Here is a 16,067-nt window from a genome sequence, read left to right as displayed (position 1 = left end):
AAGAGCTTGCAGATCCATGGGGTAGGCAGTTATGCTCTAAGAACATGGTAGGAACCAATTCTGACCAATTACAGAATCACACAAAGCCAGGATGGGATTTTGAGATTAAAATGTGAGCACATTGTGTGCCTCACGCACGAGTGGTCTTGCTGATGTGTATATGGGCATAAAACAGCCAGCCTCACTCTGAGTCAGTACCAATTTTTGCGTATGATTTGGGTCCTTTCCCAGATAGTTGCTCATCAGAAGGAGACACAGAGACGCACAGGCTGCTGATTCCATACCTCCCAGAGTAGTGATAACCCCTGGACTCAGCCAGTATTGTGGCCCTAGACATCTTATTTTTGGTCTTATTTAAGCAACAATGCAACTTTAAAATAACCTCATTTGACTGTAAGATGATGTGTATCTATTGTAAAAAATTTTTTAAACACAGGAAAACATAAATAAGTATACAAAAATTCCATGGGATCTCAGTTACCCAAAGAAAAACTCATGTCAGTTTTTAAAACTCCTATGTATTTAATCTTGAAACTGTCAGCAGAGGTGTAGTTTGAACATGCAGGTCTTTGGACTCTGTAGGCCTGGATAGCAGTCACCTGAAGATGGTGAGCATGATCATGCCTCCCCTTCCAGGGTCGACAGGAAGATGCCGAGGAATACTTGGGCTTTATTCTGAATGGACTTCACGAGGAAATGCTGAGCCTCAAGAAGCTTCTCTCGCCAAATGATGAAAGTAGGTCATGATCTTTTTCCTACAAAATGGGTGAGGATATTTTCCTGAGAATTAGTTTTTTAATATTTTTTACTGTGCTGGCAATTGAACCAGGGTCTCATGCATGCTAGGGAAACACTCTACATCTGGGCTACCTGCCCAGCCCCAGGGTACATTTTTAAACAAATCCTGCATGCTCCTGCCTCAAACTACCATTAATAATGTTATATTTAGATAAATTGAAATTTAGCCAGAATCTCTGCTGTTGTCCTATACTTGTACTTAGGAAAATGGTCAAGCACACAGAAAATCAAAGAATAGTTTGATAAATAGCTGTATAACTGCTGGAGTCTGCAGTCGTTAGCATGTCATTGTTTATCTTTTTCTGTACAAGCATGATGTGCACCCACACTGTTTGTTTTTCCTGAATGATTTAAAATCAAGTGGCAGATAACAGTTTCATTCATTCCTCAGTACTAAAGCACACATCCCCTAGGATAAGGGTCCTTTCCTACATACCCACTGCCCCTGGTCTCATGAAAAAACCAACTGTGGTTATAAAATTCCATCTGCTTTCCAATGCACCTGCAGATTTTTCTAGTTGTCCCAACAATGTCTTTTACTGTGGTTAATGTAAATGGCGATCTGGTAAATCCATGAAGCTGCACGTTGGCATTTGGTTACTGTGGCTCTTGAGGTAGACATACCCTGATTTCATTTTTTAAAGTACAAGTGACAAGTCTGTTGTCTGATGAGGTGCTTCACATAGAACCTTTCTTTGTTTTTGGCTTTCGCTGCTATAAATCGTAGCCTAAGCAGACCCTCTGCTTTTCAGAACTTACAGTTTCCAATGGGCCCAGAAGCCACTTGGCAGACGACGAGGAGCAGGAGGAGCAAGGCGGAGGAAGCGAGGAGGAATGGGAACAAGTGGGCCCCCGGAATAAGTCTTCCGTCACCCGCCAGGCAGATTTCGTTCAGACTCCAATCACTGGCATTTTTGGTGGACACATCAGGTTTATGCTTTTCTGGAAATGTTTAGTGTTTGTCTGTTTCAGGGTCTATTCGTTTTGCTCACGGGGAAGGCGTGAGCATTGTCCTGGCACCTTTCGCTGCCCATGGTTTGCTTTTGTACTCCCTGCCTACTCTTTGCTTGTCCACCCAATGCCTCTCCTGTCAACCTCCAGAGCTGTCCTCCTGCACACTGGCCCTTCTGTAGGGCACTGTCCCCAGAGGGCCTGTCTGCCATAATGTTCCATCAGGTATTGCTGCTCACTGCCATATAGTTTGAGAAGAGCAAACTGATTGGGCTGTTTGTTTTGTTAAGAGAAATTTATGTACCTGATTGGAGGCATTTTATTTATTTATTATTTGAAATAAAATATATCTGTTATAAAATATAGGTAGTAAAATGGTTAGCTTAGAGATGCAGTAACATATCCATCATCTCATGAGGTTAGCCCTTTGTTGTTGTGGCAAGAACAACTACAGTGTACTTATTTAGCAAAGCTCCTGGATACAGTCACACTGTTCTCTGCTGTCCCTGTCAGCTCTCTTGTCTTCCTCACCTTGCTGGTCTGCTACTTTATACCTCCAGGCTACATCTCCCATGTTCTTTCCTGACCCTACCCCTGGTAATCACGTTTTTATTCTCTGTCTCTGTATATATGGCCTTTTTTAAAAAAATAGATTCCAAGATAGTGTGAGCATATACTATTTTCCTTTCTTTGTTTAGCTTATTTTACTTGGCCTGACATCCTCCAGATCCATCCACGTTTTGGCAGATGGCAGGATCTCCTTTCTTAAGACTGAATAATATTCTGTTGTATGTGTACACCCCAGTTTCTTTAACCATTCATCATCCATGAACGGACATGTAGGTTGTTTCCATATCTTGGCACTGATTGTGAATGGATTGGAGGAGTTTAGACATCAAACCACGTGAGCTAGGAAGTGGAGGAGTGGAGGGAGATACTATCACACAGAGGAAGACACGTGACCCCAGCTCAGCGCCACTTCCCTTAACCAGCTTGCTGCTCATTCTCGACGTCTTTCTAAAAGGTTTTTATTTATTTGCATTAGAGCCTTTCACTGCCACTTGATGTGGGACTGAGTGAGGCACGTCTGTGTCCAGGGAGATTCCCTCGTCAGCAGTGCTCAAGTTCCTCTTGCTAGCAAATTTTCTGCAGAAGGCCTTGCAACATAACTGCCTGGGGTGTACTTAATGAGACTTGGGCTGTGGTTGTCCCCATGCTGAGTATGAGAAAAAGCAGCAGCTTTTCAAGGCATTAAGAGTTGGTTTAGTCTTTTATTCTGAGGTTGAGCAGCTTTGGTTTTTTGTTTGTTTGTTTGTTTGGTTTTTTTGAGAACCTCAGAAAACCTGGACTGATTGCCTCCAAAGCTGGTGTCTGGTCCTGTGTGGAACTGGGCTTCGAAACCAGTCACATGGCTGTGTCCTGCACTGGAGCTTGATGTGCAGACCCCTTTCTCTTCAGGTGTTCTGGAGTCTGTGGAGCTGTGTGGTCATGTGTGGTCTGGGGAATGCCACACACTGACCATTACTGCTGTGACTTGTCTTGGCAGACACATCCTGGGATGTCCCATGTTGACAGGTTGAGGGGACAGAGATCCAAAGTGGCGAGCAGTAGGGACGATGACTGCCCTCTGCTCCACCAGTCAGCAGTGTGGTGTTAGGGGGATGCTCTCTTGAGGACACAGAGATCAGGAGACAGCTCAAATGGAGACAACAAGAGCACTTATTTTTTTTTGGTGTGGAGGTGGAGTATCAAAACCGCAAAGCTGTAGACGGTACCATACCCAGAGAGCCCAGAACAATGAACGGAAATACCGGAACCCACCTTGGCGAAATTGCTGAATGGCTCAAATGGCAGCATGGCTGTTAGCCCAGGCCTTTGTGGGGTCTTTGTGTTGAAGTTGATGCTTGTTTCTTTTTAGAAAAATGATAAAGCAAAGATAAAGAATCCTTATAATCTCGGAATTCTTGAGTCATCATTAAGCATGATTCTCTATTCAGACCAGTTGAGAGAGAGTCTTCTCTAAAATCCGTCCTCGTTCTGGTATTTTCAGCTTCCCCAGAAGATCAGCACCTTTCCCGTCTTTTTTTTTTTTTTGGACAAAATACAGGATCTCTGCGTCAAGAAGATAGCCACCTCTTGACTGCTTCACGAACCGTCACTACTGGTTTCTCCACTGCTCTTTCCTGAGCCTGGACAGCTCGTGTCCGTTAGTGTGTGTTCAGGAGGAGCATGGCCATGTGTCATCGAGCCCTGAACGGCGCAGCCTTCAGTTGGCTCTCAGGAGCCTGAGTGCCTGCACGTTGACTTCATACCCTTTGTGAGCTTGTCCCTTCGACTGCAGAAGAGACTCCCTTATAATGAACTCCTGGGATGTTTCATTGCTGAGCCTAAAGGAGAGACAGCTGAATATCCAATTTCTTCTCAGAAAATTAAAAAAAGAAAAACAAAATGAAAAACCACCTAAGTAAACAAGATGGAATCGGAGCCCTTCTTGGAGGGGAGGAAGTCTCTTCTTGGAATGCTAACTTGTGTTTTATTGTCCACACCCTGTGCCCCTTCTTATGTGTGTCATCTTTACAGGGGAAAAAATACCATTAAAAATATTGCTTACCTTGGGATTTCCTTTATTAGAGCAGGCTGTGATGCTTTGAGAAAATGAAGAGTGTCTGAAGTAAGACCCGAAAAGATGGTCATCCTTACTGACCAGCACATTGAATAGCAGTGGGTGTGGCAGCGAAGACCTGGAGGATGAGATGGGTGTCCTCCCTGAGTGCTTGAGCAAGGCTGGACATGGTTACTGATACCTAGTGTGGGGTGCCAAGTCATTTTTAAGTTCGGTGTGCCATTATCTTTTCTGTGCTCTAAAGTCTCCTGAAAGTGATACTGAGTAATCTTGTTTTTAGTGTTTATTCCTTCTCTTCTGTGGTTAATCTTAAGGGAAAGTGGCAAGGAGTGGGCTCTTACATTTTTGTTTTTTTGCTTTCAATGACTAGGTCTGTGGTTTACCAGCAGAGTTCAAAAGAATCTGCCACTCTCCAGCCATTCTTCACACTGCAGTTGGATATCCAGTCTGACAAGATACGCACAGTCCAGGATGCACTGGAAAGCTTGGTGGCAAGAGAGTCTGTCCAAGGTTATACCACAAAAACCAAACAAGAGGTATCTTCACAGTTGATCTTGAACCTTGGTGGAAGAACACAGAATTGGGGATGAGGGGAAGTGGAATTGTACCTCTCAAATCAGTTGCTTAAATTTTTTGTATTGAGAATTTGCACTTTTTAAGAATGGATCCAGGTATGGTGGCACGTGCCTACAATCCCAGCAACTTGGAAAGCTAAGGTAGGAGGATTGTAAGTTTGAGGCCAGCCTTAGTAACTTAGGGAGACACTGTCTCAAAATTAAAAATAAAAAAAAAAAAAAAGGGCTGGGGACATAGCTCAGTGGTTAAGTGCTCCTGGTTTTAATCTACAGTACCAAAAATAAATGAATAAAGATTATTGGGTCGGGCATGATGTGCATGCCTGTAATCCCAGCATTCTAGGAAACTGAAGCCAGGGTTGTGAGTTCAAGACCAGTCTCAGCAAGTTAGCAAAGCCCTGGGCCAATTCTCTAGATGAAATATAAAGTGCATATTGTTTACTTTATATTTTTATATCATACAAAATAAAATATAAAAAAGGGCTGGGGATGTGGCCCCTGGGTTCAACCCCTGGTACCAAAAAAAAAAGAAAGAAAAAGAAAAAAAAAGTGAAACAGATGATCCTAGCCACCTCTTGACTCTGAATTGTGTAGCACAAGCCGATGATCTCCTTTGGGCCATAGGTCCTGATCTGTGTTTCATTTTCTGGCAGTCTGTCACAGTATCCCAAAATCAGTGCTGCCTCCAGCAGGCTGCATGGCTTGTTAATGTTTGTGGTGTGCAGCACAGTTTTTATCTTTTCTATCTTGCTGACTTAAGAGTAGCGAGTTACAGCTCAGTGGTTTCTGCCAGCTGTTGGGAGTGAGGCATGGGCTCTGCTTTCTGCTTGCTTCCTGGTTCCTGTCTCTCCAGATGTGCCCACTTCCCCTGTTTTCTGCTCCACAGTAGAGAAGGTCTTCCCTGTGTCTCAGAGTTCATAGTAGTGCATTGAGGAGGTGAATACAGGCTGATTAGGGGCAGTACTTTTTTGAGTAGTTGGAGTAAGCCACCTGGTATCCCTGTGAAATGGTGTGTAGATAGGCAGTGTGTAGTAGCTGTAAGGTAAACACCTGTCTCCACATTGTCCTTGTCCTGCACCTTGTGTGCTGAGTGAAAAAGAGCAAAGGAGACCCTGGAGACCATTGCTCGTTTTTTTGTACTGGCCACACCACATTCTTAGGGGACCTGCAGAAGTTAGGCCTGATTCTCCATCAGGAGTTTTCTGACTTCTGATCTGCAGTTTTATTTTACAAATAAGAGAGCTAGGAGCCAGACAGATGTCTGGGCAAGCTGAGGAGCCCGACGGAGGAGCCCACGGAAGAGAGGCTGGCAGGGTGTTTGTCTGTGAGTGACGTCGTCAGCTTGGGCCAGTCCGTGCCAGCTGTGACTCTTCAGAGGTGGATCATGTCCCTGGCCACTGTTGGTTCTGTCCTCACTTCTGTGAGCTAGTGGTGGCTCCTGCTGGGGAGCTCCTCAGCTTCTGCCTGGGTGGCCCTGGAAGACCCTTGCATAACGTGCCTTCTCTGCTCCTCTTGTGCTGCAATTAAAGCTGGTCAGGCCCAGGGCTGGGCAGGGTTGGGGACAGGCAGTGGTCAGCCTGTTGCTGGACTGTGAGGAGGGCAGTCTGTCTCATAGAGTAGGACTGAGGAGGGCTTTGGAGGAGCTGTCCTCGAGGGGAGCCTCGAGGACCAAGGGGACTGCTGCAGCCTGTTGGGGCTCTGTGGTTGTTGCCAGCACAGCCAAGCACACTCAGAGGAGCAGGCAGCCGAGGAGGCAGGTCTGTTTGGACAGCTTGTATGGAAATAGCTACACCAAGCAAAGAATGCATTTTCTTGAATGTGACTTTTTAAAAGTTTCCTTTTAAAAATAATTCCAGATTTAGGGTTGAGGATGTAGCTCAGTGGTAGAGCCCTCTCCTAGCATACATCCAGCATGCCGAGGACCTGGGTTTGATCCCAGCACACCCACACACACACCCTGCAGAGAAAAACCCAATTTTATTTTATTGTACGTTAAGTATCCCCCCCACCCCCGCCCCAGTGAGAGCATAGGAAGGATGATCCATGGAAAAATAATAGCTATGTAGAAAATGCCTGGATTTATTGTGGGTTGGAAATTGTGCCTCACTTTGTCTGGAAACCCAAAACGCACATTCAGAATTGCAAGTTAGGTGTTCAGTGAGTTGACCGAGAGCTTTCAAATGACACTAAGCACTGAAAGGCACCCCAGAGGTCATCTGGTCCTGCTCTCCAGTCATAGGTGGGACCTGGAATCTCACCGTTCTTATCTCCAGGATGAACCGGCAAGCAGTGCTTGCACCTTTGTTGGCTCGTAGATAATTGCTGGACTCACAGATGTTCACTCTTAAGACACAGTGGAGTGTGGGGGAAGTGTGAGGTAGTTTCTGCAACCTGGAATCTTACCAGGGGAAAACATGCTGGAGGAGCCTGGGAGGTCATAAATCCAACCATTGATGGCTCTAGAGCTTGCTTTCTTCCAAAGATACATCCACATCAGACATGTGTACAGTCCTCTGTCTGACAGGTTTGTTTTTCTTAATATGTTGCTACCTTTTGGATTGTTTCTTTAAAAAAGTTTTTTTCTACAAAAGGTATTCTCCAAGTAAATAATAAGCATCAAAGAGTTTGTAAGTTAAAGGAAAATCACAATTAGTTAAAGAAAATTTAGCTTTATACTGGGCACTGTGGCCCATTGCCTGTAATCCCAGCAACTTGGGAGGTTAAGGCAGGAGGACTGTAAGCCCAGGCAGCCAACCTTAGCAACCTAGTGAGACCCTGTCCCCAAATTAAAACAGGCTAGGAGTATAGCTTGGTGGTAAAGCATCCTTGGGTTCTAAACCCCAGTACCCAAAACACAAAACAAAACCTAACTTATTTAAAAGCAGCATTCTTTAGACCTATAAAAATACTTCAGAGACTTATTAAATTGCTAAAACTAAAATGTTATAAAACCAATGGTTAGGATAAATAGCTTTAGGATTATTGAAAACATCGAACTGAGAGAACATACTGACATCAGTGTCGTTGAGACTGTGAACATGGAGCGGACTGGGAGGGGCAGGGGAGGAGATGCACACTTGCAGGGCACATTCCCAGGACCACCTCCTACTCGGCCTCGCCTCCCAGTTTCCACCACCTCCCAGTAACACCATCAGAACATCAGTCCACTGACCAGGTCAGAGCCCCCAACACCCAGTCACTTCCCAAAAGCCCACATCTGGATGCTGCTGCACTGGGGACCAAGCCCTCAACTTGTAAGCCTTTTAGGGGACATTCCAGATCCAAACCATGACACAGAAAATTATGAAAAGCCGGGTTGCCACATACTGAATTCAAGCTGCTGGCCACAGTACAGAGCTGCACTTGGCAGTCACAGAAGGACTGCAGGGCTGGGGATGGGAGGGCTGACACGTCTGTGGCATGGGAAGGATCATAGAGCCCTGCTGTTGGATGCTGGTGAGGACAGGTCAGGTGTCCGGGTGTGTTCTGTGTCCTAGGTTGAGATAAGTCGGAGAGTGACTCTGGAAAAACTCCCTCCTGTCCTTGTCCTGCACCTGAAACGATTTGTTTACGAGAAGACTGGTGGGTGTCAGAAGCTGATCAAAAACATTGACTATCCTGTGGACCTGGAGATCAGTAAAGGTAATGCTGAGTCTGCTCCCCAGGGCTGCGAGCGCCACACTTTGTCACAGCGGGGTAATGTCAATATGAAGGGCACTCTCTTTCTTGGCTTTTTTTAATTTCAAGTTTCTTGACAGACACAAACACACACACACACACACACACACACACACACACACACACAGACTTTGTGTGTTGTGTGTGGTGCTGGGGCTAGAACCCAGGTCCTCCACACATGCTAGGCAAGCGCTCTGCCACTGAACTACATCTCCAGGCCCCTCTTGATGTTAATATTAAAATTCTCAACTGAGCACGGTGGCACATGCCGTAATCCCAGCAGCTTGGGAGACTGAGGCAGGAGGATCACAAGTGGAAAGCCAGCCTCAGCAAAAGCGAGGTGCTAACCAACTCACTGAGACCCCGCCTTTAAATAAAATACAGAGAATAAGGATGAGGGTGTGGCTCGGTGCTGAAGTACCCCTGGGTTCAATCCCTGGTACCCACCCCACCACCCCAAATCTCACTAAAATGTTTTTTGAAAAATAGAGGCCAAGGACTGGTGATGTAACTCAGTGGTAGAGTGCTTGCTTAGCATGTGTGAAACCCTGGGGTTCAGTCCCCCGTGCTGCAGAAGAAATAAAAGTAAACGCAGAGGCAGAAATGAACAAGCCCCATCCTTCAGTGGATGAGAGAAACTCGAGCCTTTGTCCGTTGAAGGAAGTGCGACGGCTGCGTTGAGCAGCCTGGTTGGGCGGCAGTGGGACTCCCTCTAGTTGCAGTGGTGCGTGTGTTAGCTGTGGACTCACGGGCCATGTGAGGCTCCTCGGGCAACCTAGCGCTCAGTGTAGAAGAGCCCTGGATTAAAGCTTCAGCAGACAGCTGAGCACGTAGCTTGAGGGAGAGCTTTTCTTATGCTTCAGAACTTGCAAAAATGTCTTGTACAACATTGAAATTTAGAATGTGACCCCCAAGGAGACTTGGCATGTCATGGCATCTGGGAAACAGGCAGATGCCTTAGCAGCATTGGCCTGAAGGAAGATCATGCTCTTTCCCACCTGCCTCACACACCTGAGTCTCCTCACAGTCAGGTGCCATGTGTAGTCACGTCCTTGGTGTCCAGAGACAGCATGGCACCTTCTGGTTGGGACTTCAGCTCAGAGGTGGGCTGCAGCCAGTCCCCTGTCCCTCCTGCCTCTGCCTTGGCAGCTGCCCCTGCCCTCTACAGCAGCGTGGCTTCTGATCTGGAAGACCAGAGGGGAGGAAAGATGCCAGCAAGGCCTGGTATGTCCCCTCCCACTGTGCCTTGCCTCCTGGAACCCCAGAGGCAGCACTGGCACAGAAGGTGCCTGGACCTACATTCCTGCCCCTTTGGAGCCACCAGTGCTGGCAGTGTGGCTTGCTTGCTTCTCTCTCTTTCCTTTTTCATTCTCTTGTCTCTTTTTTCCTCTTCTTCCTTTCTCTTTCTTTCTGTGTTTCTGTTGTCTTTCTCTTCCTCTCTCTGTCGCTCTTCCTTGGGGGTCTCCTTGTGTTGCCAAGGACAGCCTGGAATTCCCAAGCTCTGCCTTAGCCTCCTGAGCTCCTGGACTTGCACCACTGCTCCTGGGGTGATCTCCTCCACTGATGTGGTCGGCTTATCTCTTCTCACTTGTTACCTGTGCTTTTATGTCTGCTGTCACCTCAAATCCTTTATAGCAAGAGGAATGACATCACAGGGGCCAGAGGACCTTGATTTGGGGGCCGGGGTGGAGAAGGAGGCACAGTGGCTGCCAGGAGTGCCTCTTGGGCTGGGCTCCTTCTGTCCCTGAGCGCTCCTCCTTTCTGCCTGGGAGCTGCATCTAAAGATAGGCACAGGCACCGGGAAAGCATCTCAGCCTCACGTGGTTGGACTTTGATGTGACTCACGTGTGTGAAATGTTCTGATTCTTGGGTTTTCCAGGACTGTTATTTGATTATTTTTGAGCGGGCAGCTTTTTTCTTGTGCATTTTTTAGAGCATCTGTTTGTAAGAGGCGCCCAGCCCGAGCCTCATGGGTTCTGGGTGTCGCTCATGCTACTCACAGGTTGGCTGGGACTGCGTTCTTCACTGCATTGCATGTGGATTCTCCTCATTGCATGGGTTGACGAGGCCGGAGAATTGCTCTTCTGCTCTGCCGCTGGCTTGTGGAGTGCAGACTGCCCCTAGCCATTTGCTTTTGTTACTCTGAACTTCTGTCTAAGAGCTTTTGTAAATTGGAGCTGTTGATGTTTTGTTTTTCAGAACTGCTTTCTCCAGGAGTTAAAAATAAGAATTTTAAATGCCACAGAACCTATAGGCTCTTTGCAGGTAAGTATCATTTTGCATGTTCTTTCCTTGTTAGAGCAGTGGTGGATGAGTTCATACTTAAGTCCAATTTCACTGTGATGTCGTTCAGTGTAGAGCGTGGCCTGCTCTCTGGACAGGGAGCCCTGGGGAGTTAGTCACTTAGGAAGTGACTTCAGAGGTGTTTTACCCGAGATCTGTGCTTGTTATCTGACAAAATACTGCCTGGGCCCTGTGGTAGGCTCAGCAAGAAGCCTCACCTGAAGTGCCTGTCTTCAAGGCAGAGTGAGCTTCCCCTGCTAGCAAGGCACCTGTGGGGCGACTGGCAGTGGAACCTCTGCGATGGCTGGTCACTCACCTAGGTCGGGAGGTGTGTCCCACACAGGCACCTCTGGGCCCTCTGGCGCATGGCACTGCAGAGTGCCTGAGCTTCCTGGCTCTGGGCCACCACCCTTTCCACAGTGAGCTAGGAGATGGCACCTCCATCCCTAGGCCTGCCACAGCTTAGCGCCTCCTACCGTGTCTCCTCCACACTCTTCCCTCCCCCAGCCTCACCTTGACAGCCTCGTCTCTAAGGCCTTGGAGTCTTGATGGTGCCACTTGTAACCACTTTGTTTTTCTGGCTGTTTTTCATAGAACTTTCTAGCTGCTTCTTTGCCTCTCCTTTTGTGTTTCCTCTAATGCACCTGTTTATATTTAAACCAAAGATAGCTTTTTTATGTTGTCTCTTTTATTCCTTGTGACTATCCTGAGAGGTAAGCAGGTCGTTCCTGTTTTATGAGAAAATCATCTGACATTCAAAGCAGAAGAGTTACCACTCTGAAGCCCATAGGGCTGAGCAGGGCTTCCCCTCTAGTCCACCTGAGTTGCTCCTGGGGTTGTAGAAGTCTGATTAACTGTGTCCGAGGGCCAGGACCTGGGCCACACTAGAAGATAGCCTCTGTCTTTCTCCCATGCTTTGTTTTTTGTTTTGTTTTGCTTTTCCTTCTCCCTCAAAATATCTGCTCACAGCCCCTTCCTGACCTTTTGGGTCCTAGTGGAAGTGACAAGTGATAAGGTGCCTTATCTCATAGGGTGTGTCCAGCCTCCTTCCCCTGCCCGGGAGTGGAAGCTCTGAGGTCTGACTGCAGCCAATCAGGGGCCAGCCTGACTCCTTGGAGCCTGCAATGAGGTCTCAGTGGGTGATGGACCCTCTTTGCCTTCTCCCTGCATCTACCCACTTGTGACCTTTTCAGGGGAAGGTTGGTAGTCAAGGGCAGGGTGAATTTCTTATTCCTGGGTCAAGCGTCCCAGTGCGAACGTGTGTGCATTCTCAAGAAGTAAACTTTCAAAAGTCAAAAGCTTTTCAAAAACTGGGTCTCTGTTCTGCCTCTGACAGGTAGGCTCTCCTGGGGTAAGTGACATGTTACCTCGTAGTTACCTGGGCTGCTCTTGAAGATGCTGGAATGTGTGGAGTGCAGTTCTCAATTTTTAGAGTGGAGGTGTCTTATGGGAAGTAGGGTAGTTAAACCCTTAGGGTCTTCAAATTGTACTGACTTGGTTGGTAACTTTGAAAACAAAACTCTTGGTCTTCAAGGTCAAAATCCAGGACAAAAATTCCAAAAAGAATTTGGGGCCCAAGAAACATGCGAGTTGCCCTGTGGTGGTCACTTGGATTCCTGTGACTTGCAGCACAAGAGTCAGCTGGGACCTTCATTGGCTCTGTCCCTGTTTCCCACTGCAAAGCCAAAGAGTCTGGCCAGTGACTGAAGCCACCCCCTTGGTGTCATTATCCTCCAAGCAGTGGTCTTTAACCCAGAGTGGACCTGGACTTCTTCATTCATTCAGCACCTAGACGTGACAGCTGCTGCAGGAACCAGTCATGTTTGGGCTTGTTTATTGCTGACACATCCTGCCAGTGAGACTGTGCCTTTGGACCACTGTTGGGGGAACACTGCTTAGCAGTCCACACTGATGTTCTTTCCCAGAATTTGGTGGGACTGTCCTTCACCCAGGCCGATGTCTCCAGCTAGGTGGGCGGCCTCTGCCCTGCCTTACAGAAGGGGAAGTCCATGTCCTCTGGCTGCCTTCACTGACTGCACTACCTTGCCCAACATTTACGTTTCTCTGGGCTTTGTTGTTGTTCCAGGGATTGAACCTGGGGCATTTAACCTCTGAGCCACATCCCCAGCCCTTTTTTATATTTTATTTAGAGATAGGGCCTTGCTGAGTTGCTTAGGGCCTTGCTAAGTTGCTGATGCTGGCTTTGAACTCACGATCCTCCTGCCTCAGTCTCCCGAGCTGCTGGGATTACCTGTGTGCTCCACTGCGCCCAGCTTGTCTAGGCCTTTGACTGTGGCTTCATGGTTGAACTACAGAATTTTTTTAAAAAGTAAATAACAAATGGTATTTTTATCTATTAAGATAGGCCTATGGGTAGGTTGTGTGGCTGCCAAGGCTCTGTGGGAGTAGGTGTCTTTGTGAGGTGTTAGGTGTTTTAAATATGTTATTAAATGTGTGTGTGTTACGGAATGTGTGCAAGACAGGGATCTTGCCTCTGTGGTGTCGTCCCCACCTAAGCAGCACGTTACACGGGGATGTGGGCTTGAACACAGGGTCTGTCTTGTCTTACTCTTACCTTGCCTTGAAGTTATGTGTGACTTTGTATTATAACTCACTTACATGGTCTGAGCTTAAGAACCCTGTACTAAATGCAGCTCTCTTCCACGGACGTCTCTGGGGGTCAGGTGCTGCCTCTAACAGTGCCCGCCGCTCTCTTGCAGTTGTCTATCATCACGGCAGCAGTGCGACCGGTGGCCATTACACTACGGACGTCTTCCAGATTGGTCTGAACGGCTGGCTGCGCATCGACGACCAGACGGTCAAGGTGGTCACCCAGTACCAGGTGGTGAAGCCAGCTGCTGAGCGCACAGCCTACCTCCTGTACTACCGCCGAGTGGACCTGCTCTGACCCTCTGTGCGCGTGTGTGTGCCTGATGCCCGCTTTTAGAACACCAGTCTCACTCACTTCCTGCCTCTCTTTAGTGGCTCTTTAGAGAGAAACTCTCTCCCTTTTGCGAAAATGGGCTCAAATGAAAAGGAGAAGCCTTGGGGTTTGTGCGCAGCGTAGCTCGTGTTGACTCCTAACTTCCAAATCAAAACCGTTCGGTGGAAACAGACTGTCGCTTGATTTTAAAAAATACACAAAACCCCATATTTCTGAAATAATGCTGATTCCTGAGATAAGAAAGGGGAACTTGCATTTGATTCCCAGTCTAATTGCTTAGTAGAATAAATTCTGCACCAGCAACCTTGTAAATTTGTGAAAATGAATTTTATCTTTCCTTAAAAAATAAATTTTTTAATCCATGACACTTTCCTCCCCCACCCTTTAGTTTTTGATAAAAATGAGCCAGTTATCAGAGAAGAAATAGTTCTTACTTCAGAAGAAAAATAAACATAAAAAATAAGTTGCTGGTTCCTAACAGGAAAAGTACATTTTAATAATTGTGCGATGAGAAACTGCTTACGTACACATTGCCGATCAATACTTGAGGTTAAGATGTTAGTCTATATAGATGGGTGATTGTAACTTTATTGCCATTAAAAGATTTCAAATCGCATTCATGCTTCTGTGTACCCGTGGTGAAGAATGGGCAAGCGACCAAGACCGGCACTCCCGAGGCTGCTCTGTCGGCTCTGCTGTCCGCTCCTCTGTACTGCCGCCTCCCTCCTTGTACACAGTTCAGTGATACCTAGGAGTATAAAGTCTCGCCCATCAATAAAAATCACAAAGTTGGTTTAGAGCTACGTGTGTTTCTTTGAATGCAAAGGCCTTTCCAGTAAGGGTTTCGCGGGGCACAGCTGTACCTGCAGGATACAGTAAGCCCCTCCGTCAGTCAAGTGCTGTGGATCTAGGCCACTGAAGTTCTAGAACCCCAGTTAGCTGGAAAAGGGGAGTCCCCCCTCTCCTCTCCATTGGTGCTGTCTCCCAGTACTTTCCAGTCACCAGTGGTGTCAGTTGGGGCTGAGCACCCTTCTGGTTGAGTGCCACCGGGGCAGCTCAGCAGCACCACCCTCGGGTGCCTAGAAGAGAAGAGAGATCACGGGCAAGGGAGTGGCCAGTGGCAGGGCTCCTACCCCGTGCCCGGTGCAGGATCCACAGAGAAGTGGCTTCAGTGTGGTCCGAATCCTTCTCCAGCTCTCCTACTGTCTGGTATTCCCAGGGCCTGGTGCCATTCTCTGGGGAAAAAGCTTACTTTGTAAAATTACAGTACAGTGTCACCCACTTGGCCTGTTTACCCAGTTGTGACCCTATTCCAGTTTTTGGCTGAATCATGATCTAATTAGCTTCTTATTAGAGTGATGCCTGACTCCTACAGAACACGTGGAGTTGGGCAGCCAGTTAGCTTTGTGGGGAGCAACCCACACCCACAAAGACCCAGAGAGTAATGAAGTGCAACTGATTCTATAGCGTCAGTTTCTGGATGGGGCTACCTGAGCCACTTATGGGCCTCTTGCATCTAGGGCTCTGCCCCCTGTGGATCACTGGCCTGGGCCCTGTGAAATGACCTTGCTGCTGGGTGCTCCCAGGTGCCTGGTGGAGTGCCCTCGGGGCGGGGCCTCTGGGTGGGGTGCTTTTTCCCAGGCAGAAGGAGCGAGAAGGAAGAAGCCAGCCTGGAGTGGGCTGGGCACTCCAGCCCCATCCAGTCTGCAAACACATCACGTGTGCAGATAAGAGCATTTCCCTCAAGTATCATTCATGGCTTTTCTATGGCCTGTGAGTTGATTGGCATCTGCTTGTTAAGCCCAAATGGATTGTGAAGGATGGAAAAGTGAGTCCCTTTGAGGATTGTGAATCTCTTTCAGGAAGCTAGAGATTAATTTGTCCAGTGGGACTTCCAGGTATCTTAGTCAACATGTCCTCTGGCTGTGTGCTCAGGTGGCAGGGTGAGCTCTAGCCTCTTTTTACAAGGACCCTTGTCCTACCCTGGCCTCCACCCCATGACCTCACCCAACCCTAACCACTGCCCTACCTCCTGGTGCCATTCCGTGGAAGGTTTAGGTTTCAGCATCAGCACTGGGAGGTGGCACGAAACAGTCCTAACGGTGGTAGTCCCCACCCCATTCAGCTCCTGAAGTTGCACTTATGGTAGAGATGTAGCTTTCAGATTTGTATTGTCCAAGCAAGGTCAGCACACCATCAGCCACAGGCAGGAGAG

At 47.6% G+C, this 16,067-nt stretch overlaps 1 protein-coding gene across 2 annotated transcripts in view; it reads left to right on the top strand.

The window, feature by feature from the left end:
* USP10 (ubiquitin specific peptidase 10) overlaps window positions 1-14,670 on the top strand; it is a 62,088-nt gene extending 47,418 nt beyond the window's left edge. Inside the window, exons 9-14 of one of the 2 annotated variants that reach the window (XM_079118278.1) lie at window positions 637-736; window positions 1,551-1,728; window positions 4,743-4,908; window positions 8,445-8,589; window positions 10,825-10,890; window positions 13,629-14,670. In XM_079118278.1, coding sequence (XP_078974404.1) covers window positions 637-736; window positions 1,551-1,728; window positions 4,743-4,908; window positions 8,445-8,589; window positions 10,825-10,890; window positions 13,629-13,816 — 843 coding nt within the window. In that variant the 3' untranslated portion in view covers window positions 13,817-14,670. Of the gene's footprint in view, window positions 1-636; window positions 737-1,550; window positions 2,774-4,742; window positions 4,909-8,444; window positions 8,590-10,824; window positions 10,891-13,628 lie in introns of those variants that run through there. The other variant, XR_013760349.1, reaches the window with a different exon arrangement.
* The last annotated feature ends 1,397 nt before the right edge of the window (window positions 14,671-16,067 follow it).

The sequence above is a fragment of the Sciurus vulgaris genome (genome assembly GCF_902686455.1).
Source record: "Sciurus vulgaris genome assembly, chromosome: 17".
NCBI lineage: Eukaryota > Metazoa > Chordata > Mammalia > Rodentia > Sciuridae > Sciurus > Sciurus vulgaris.
Note: the sequence above shows the minus strand (reverse complement) of the source record. Positions and strands in the feature narration are given on the sequence as shown.